Source organism: Vigna radiata, chromosome 6 (genome assembly GCF_000741045.1).
Source record: "Vigna radiata var. radiata cultivar VC1973A chromosome 6, Vradiata_ver6, whole genome shotgun sequence".
In the NCBI taxonomy this organism is placed as follows: Eukaryota; Viridiplantae; Streptophyta; class Magnoliopsida; order Fabales; family Fabaceae; genus Vigna; species Vigna radiata.
In genome coordinates this window covers 18,538,524-18,545,758 of record NC_028356.1, presented here as the reverse complement: position 1 = coordinate 18,545,758, position 7,235 = coordinate 18,538,524, and the positions used below count along the sequence as shown (strand labels likewise).

At 37.2% G+C, this 7,235-nt stretch overlaps 1 protein-coding gene across 1 annotated transcript; it reads right to left on the bottom strand.

The window, feature by feature from the left end:
• Positions 1-2,250: 2,250 nt before the first annotated feature.
• Positions 2,251-3,746, bottom strand: LOC106764446 (putative RING-H2 finger protein ATL12). The gene has a single exon (XM_014648730.2). It carries the CDS (start codon positions 3,535-3,537, stop codon positions 2,353-2,355), a length of 1,185 nt encoding a protein of 394 aa, XP_014504216.1. The 5' UTR covers positions 3,538-3,746; the 3' UTR covers positions 2,251-2,352.
• Between the last annotated feature and the right edge of the window lie 3,489 nt (positions 3,747-7,235).

Genomic DNA, 7,235 nt, shown 5'->3' with positions numbered 1-7,235 from the left:
CATTGTTTCCCCCAACAACAATAGGGTTTAGTTCACCATTTTCATGGTGAACCTAGATGAAAAATGGAAGAAGAATGGAAAAGAAAACCCTAGAAAAGATGAAAAGGAGCCTAAGCATCCAAGAGATCCTCTCCAGAGAGCAAAATTAGGTCTGGCCGTCCTCCCTTGTCAAAAGAATGACTCTGAACTCGCAATAGGGGTATTTATAGGTGAGAAGCGCAGCAGAAAACAGGCCCAAGCCCAACGGACCACCGCCCGGCGGAATAAGTGTGCCGCCCAGCGGTTTCCCATAAACCTCCAAACCGCCCGACGGTAAGGGTCACCGCCCGACAGTTTCCCTCAAAATCGCCCAGCGCCAACGCTAGTGTCTACTCCTCGCCCTGGACCGCCCGACGGTGTAAGTTGTCGCCAGGCAGTGTGTCGACTCTTCAAATCTTCAATTTTCTTCTCTTTTCTTGAGTCTACGACCTTTATCTTCAACTTCATTCTTCATTTTCTCAAAATAGCTACAAAACAATGCAAAACAAGCATAATATTGCTAAAAACAGCTTTTGACTCTCTACAGACTCATTTATTGAGTTTTGCTTGATTCTAAGCTCATTCAAAGTAGTAAAGGGCGTAATTAGGTCTAAAATGACATATGAAAATAACTGTTTTTCAACCTTCATCATGCTCATCTGCTGATCAAGATTTCCATCAATCTTTGTAAGGATTGTTGTTGTTTTCCTACTGGGATTGCAGGGGGTTAACTCGCGAAGTCTGGACACTTTGAGGATTGTTCAAAGTGGGTTGAAGATTGCAGAAGAGGGGATATCTTGCTGTAGATCTTGTTGTGTGTATTGCCTATATTTTGGTTAGAGGGTTAGAAAAGTGTTTTATATTTTTGACATGGAGGTCTCTCTAAAAGCCTTATTGTAAAAACCTTGACCATTATAGTGCATTTGCTTCCAGATTGTGGAAGGACACTAGATGTAGGCATTGAGGCTGAACCAGTATAAAAACCTGCGTTTGATTTCTCTATCCTTACACTTTTACATTAGGTCAACTTTACTGCTTTCATAGTCAACTTTGTATTTTCTGCTGCACTTATATTTTTCATTCCTTGTGATTCAAGAAACTTTGTAAAGGTATATACTTTGTGAAAAAGATTTTAAAAAGACTGATTTTGCAACCTCACCAATTTACCCCCCTCTTGGTGTTAAAACGAAGTCAACCTGTTTTCCAACACATTCGAACTTTTAAATATGATATTAGTGAGTCAAGAAAAGAATTGCAGGTGTGCTGGTTTCTCCAAGAATCAAGACACAAAAGATTTGAAGATTTTGAAGGATTCATGAAGGAGATCATTGGACTTTTATTGGACTTTTATTGGATTATGGTTTGCCTGTGCGTGTGGCCAGGAAGAAGAACGTGTGGCTAGGAAGAAGAACATGTGGTTCTTGTGACTTTGAGAAGGGTCTCAAAGGGGTACTGCAGATAAGAGGATCATTCTTTCTACAAGGTTGTTGTCTATATTAGATTTGTGAGTTAGTAAGGATATTACATTTGAGAGTATGCTCGGTAAGTCTTGCTGTATTAACTCAAATCTTTATAGTGCATTGGCTTTCAATCTAAGGTTGATTGAAAGGACACTGGATGTAGGCATTGAAACCGAACTAGTATAAAATGTTGTGTTTGTCTATCCTTATCTCTTTACTTTCATTGTTTTGTTTAATTACTTGTGTTTCCAGATAGTATTAAAGATCATTCAAAGTTTTCAAAAAGATAAAAAAAATAAAGTATTTTTATTCATTACCAATTCACCTCCACTCCACTCTTAGTGAGAAAAGAGGCCTAACTTTTCTTACATTATTAACTTATACTCACATAATATATAATAAGTATATATTCAACCAGAGCTTAGTTTATTTGTTGGTTTCATAACATTTTTGTTTATAATTTCTATCGAAATTATTCAATATGGTTTCTCAATTTTTTATAATATAGTTCTTATTTTTGTTAAAACGAGTAAACATGGTTTATTTTCTTAAATTAATGCTTACACCGTTTCGACAGTGACTATGTCTTATTATAAATGGCACATGGCATTGTGTAAGTCCAATCACCTTGGTATCACATTAATTAGATAAATCGAATTACATTGATACGAAGTCATCACTTATATGGTCACTTTCTAAACAATGTCAAAATCAATTTAATAGAATGAATCACTCTAATTTTCTTTGAGAGAACATCAATTAAATAACTCCCACAAAAATTAGAACAAAAGACTATTAAACCATTTACATATCTTCGATTAAAAGCACAAAAAGTAAAGTTTACACTTGTTGCTGGATACAAAGTTGTACCAAATCAAACATCCGAAGCTAAATGTTTTATCTCTAAATCTGTTGAATTTCTTTCTTGTCCTGCAAACCATTGCACTGTTCGTTGAGCAATTGTCAACCAAATCCTCCTCATCCTCTCTTCCCTCTCGTTATTCCCACTTGATGCCTCACCTGGTTCCATTCTATTCTGCTTGCATATGTCTATCAACCTTGGAACATGAGCAATATCAGACATAGATCTCTTCTGAGCTATATTCAATAACGTAAATGAACTTTCATCCTCGTTGAAAATAGAGGAAAGGCTCGGATTTCCGCAAAAAAATTCATTAGAGGGAGAGAATCTTCCAATTGAAACATGATGAATCATCTCACTCTTCAATGATAACATGTCCGAAGAGTTAAGATCACTCCACCTGCTTCTTCTAACAACATCAGAGACAACAATTTTGTGATAGAACTTGTGCACGTGTGTCCCATTTGTTCCACAAACCTCTTGCTCAACGAGAAGCTTTTTCTTGTTACTCCAACCCAAATTCCAAAACCTGCTGCCGATGTTAAACCTTGATGACGATGATGAGCCTTGATGGGAAGAAGGTTCCCTGTGAACAAAGATTTCAAGGTTAGTGTCCTCGGTTAAATTTGAAGGAACTCTTAGGGACCTTGAACTGATTGAGTAGGTGAAGTTCTTGATGTCTAAAGGGTCAATATTATTCCTGCAAAGAGGGCATGTAGAGTGACTTTCTAACCACTTGTCAATGCAATTCATGTGGAAAGCATGTTTGCACTTTGGCAAGAGCCTAAGAATCTCAGTGTCCTCAAACTGTGATAAGCAAACTGTGCACTCTAGGCCTTGTTTGGACCCCTTTAGGGAAGAGAACATGAAAAATGGGAGTGCTTCAATCACTTTTTTGTCTATCCCTGAATGTCTTGATCTTGATTGTGTTTGTGCTTGAAAATTTGGTGAATCAGGGCTCCTTCTGTTGCTAAGTTCAAGAGGGATGCTTCTGCGGAACCTTATGTAGACAAGTAAGAGAAATGATACAGTGAACAATATTGAGAGAGCCACTACTACAACCATCTTGCTTGGATGAACAGGTTGAGGAAGATCTTGCATGCTATCTGTGTCATTGTTTTGTGCTTGAACATTAGAAATGAAAAAAAGAACCGTCATGATGAACACCAGTAAATGGTTCTTGAAAGGCATGTTCATGAAAATTTAGATCATGCCACTAGTGATTCTCTGGTTTTGTTACGTTTCCCTGATATAAACATATCTGGGTGGAAATGCATAGCAAATCACATTTAGAGCTATATCTATCTGTATCTGATGAATGCAGACAATGAGAAAGTTTTCAATCTCGGCTTTTAATTAGTTTCAGTCCACAACTAGGAAGGTTCATCTGTTTGTTGGTTTATGCAATGAAGGCATCAAAAATTAATTAAGAATATCTTGAGATCAGTGACGACAAAAGGGTTACATCATCCTGCAACTGTGACTGATGAAAAATATAGAAATTTATGTATAAAATTCAAGTTAAAAATGTGACGGATCGCAATATGATATTCGCATTTTTCATACTTATTATTATTTGTTTTTCTATATCTCTTGTTCTTTTCTTTTTCATGCATAAATTATCACAGTTTCCGTTGTCTTCTATTTTTTTAAACGTATATTCTGTCTCTCGTTTTACACCAAAAAATATAGTGATAAGTATTCAACTAAATATGTATTGTTAGGTAGATTTCTATATCACAACCACTAATGGCATCGTTTACTTTTCTATTTGAAAGAACTACTTGCATGAGATTCAACTTTTTTTTAATAATCTACTCTATAGGTCAAGTTGTAAGGTTTGACGCTACTTAAAATACCTTTGTGCCATCTCAAGCCAAGTTTTTAGAGGGGTAGTTCTGGAAATGTGGGGACGCCTCAGTAAACAACAAAAGAAGTGTAGAAACCCTATACAAAAATATAGGTTTAACAAGTTTTCTTTTGGGTTAAATAATTTATTGTGGGTCTGTGAGATGCGTCTTCGGAAGAAAAAAAGTAAACGAAGAAAACTTTTATTACGAAAATTTTCTATTTCAATTCATCAAAATCTTCTAACGAAATTTTACAAAATTGCCACGTATATGCTGATTGTCACTTAACTTAGTTAAGGAAACGCAAATAAGTTAAGAAAAGGACTACTAGTTCGATTGAGATAGAGGATAAAAATCCTGTTGAGAGTTAGCGATCGGAATACTTTCAGCAAGGCGAGTCTAAGAAGAATAAAGAGACAGCAGGTGAGTTTATCGCTTGTCTACGAGTAGGTTGCAAGTAGGGAATTCTTCTTATTGAGGACTGCTTTCTTTCTACTCCTCATTGAAACGATCTTGTCTTGTTATTTGCATTCGGGATGCAACTCATATTAAAGGATAAGCGGTTGAGCAACCGACGACTAACNAGTAATAGAGCATGTGCATTCTAAGATAGAAGATCAACTTGTCTCTTCCCAGCTAAAATTTCATATAGCTTTCGGCGTAAAACATGCCTATTGGACATTCTAGAAATGTCAGCGAGTAGATGCCCATCCATTTGAATTTATTATAAAAATAAAAAAAAAAGAAGAGGGGGAAGGTCAAGTGGGTTTTGTTAGATACACAATGTCATGGATGGATTTGATAATGGAAGGGAAGGTCAAGTGGGTTTTGTTAGATACACAATGTCATGGATGGATTTGATAATGGAAGGGAAGGGCTTATGAACCGGGAAGTTACCCCTACATGTGGTAGGGGGCATCAACATAGCGATTGTCGGGTTTTTTCAATCTTCTGGAATAGATACAGGAATGAAATCTGAACATGAGCTAGTGCCACCATACTCCTTGGAGGGACTCCTCTTTCGGTATNAATAATAAAAATGAATAAGACTTTTTCTTTTTGGTGGGAAGTCAAGTACCTGTAGAACGCTTCTTTATTTTATCGTCGGATTGTCACTTATGAGCAGCTTCTTTCTATTTTCAATTCACGGATCAGACTTGCAAGAGCAGATGAAATTTTAATGTGGGTGGTTGGCTCAAGAAAANTGGAATACTAACGAGTGAGGGGAGGCTTTCTTTTGGGTTATCCCGAATGAAATGCTTGTTCACTTTTTTTCTGCCATTTTATTTTCTATCAGTATCAGAAATCGACTTCAAATGGAAACATTTATCTCAACTGGAAGGATATTTTCTTTGTCTTTGTCAAGCAGGCACCATAACAGGACTGCAAAAGCACATCGGGCAGCTAGCAGCAGCAAAACAAAAGACGGTTGAATCTTGGTAGTTGTGGTCGTGACAGGCACTCGGGCTGACANCCATCTTAGTGAGGTAGTCTATTTCGTTGAAGTCGCGGGTCTCCCCCATCTGGTACTTCTCGTTCTAGTCAACGAAGGAACAATCTTTCGAGGAATAACCTTTTATGTTGTTGGACTACCAGGATTATTCAATAGTAGTAGGTTCAGGATCATCCTCTATCTAATACTAATAAGAAAAGGGCTTNCCCTTATACCTTTAGACCTGACCAAGAGAAGTAACACCGGTAGCCCTCAGAAAGAAAGGTCCCTCGAGCTTTATTAGTAGTTACACGAGTGCTCAGATCAATACCGAAACACATATGGAGTGCTTGGCCCGGACCACAAAGAAAGAGCACAAGCAGGACTCCCTGCACCCGCGTGAGGGATGACTTTGAATCCATACCGAAGAGAATGGACGACTTGAAAAGGTCTCCATAGACAAAGAGACGATCTACACCGAAACAGAGAAAAGACATTAGGAGCACTCATTCCTTGTACCCAGGGAACTTATTCATAAGGAAGGGGATCTACACTAGAAAAGGAGTTTACGGCCGGTTCCCATATAGACACTTTCACTCACATTGCTTTAGGCAGTACTCTTCTTACTAAAGAAGAAGACTTACTAAAAGAGGGAGCAAATCCGTCACTGGACGAGGAAGGAAAGGAAGATCTATACAAGAAAGAAAGTCGATTAGAAAGCGTTAACAAGACTATCAGACCAAGAACAGAACTGCTGGAGGAACAACTACCTAAGGCTTAAAATGACATAGAATAAGTGGAATCTCATGCAAACTGTGAGGGAGGTGGTTAACCGGTGCTTAGAGAACTACCTGGGATGCTTTACAAGCGATAGATTCATACCTCAAAATTGCAATAGCAACATATCATAGACTTATTGGATAGGGTGTTCAGACACCTTATCGAAAAATAATATAATATTCAGGTGTATGTAGATGACATAGGGTGAAGTGTCTCATTTTTAATGAAAATTTCCAAGACCTTTTTGGGATATTCTTAGTTTTATGAGTGTAAAACTTGTGCCTTAATATAGAAAAATATATGTTTGGAGTAAATGGATGTTTGGAGTAAATGAAGGTAAGTTATTGTAATTTATGTTGACACAAGAAGGATAGAGGGAAATTCTCAAAAACGTTAGGATGTGATTGATATGAGGAGTCCCAAGAATGTTAAAGAGGTACAACGACTAATAGAAAGTTTGATGACTATATAGTTAGTTGACAAAATCAGGGCAATGATAGAATAACTGAAGAAGCATACCAAGTTTTTGTTTAGGAGTGCCAGTTCTAAGACTAGTTCGAGCAGGTCGAGCAAATCTTGACATCCTTGCCAATCCTATGCAAGTTAGATATTACTCAACCACTCTTTGTCTACAAAACGGCTATTATAGATGCCAACAGTGCAACTCTTTTTTAGGAGACTCATGATGAGAAAAATCTCATATACTTCATAAGTAGGACTATTGTAGCAGATTTATAAACTTATAACTTGTAATGTAAAAGAGATTAAGGATGAAGAAATTTTCACAATGATTTTTATACTGCTTCAGATCAAAACAAATCTTATATTCGGTT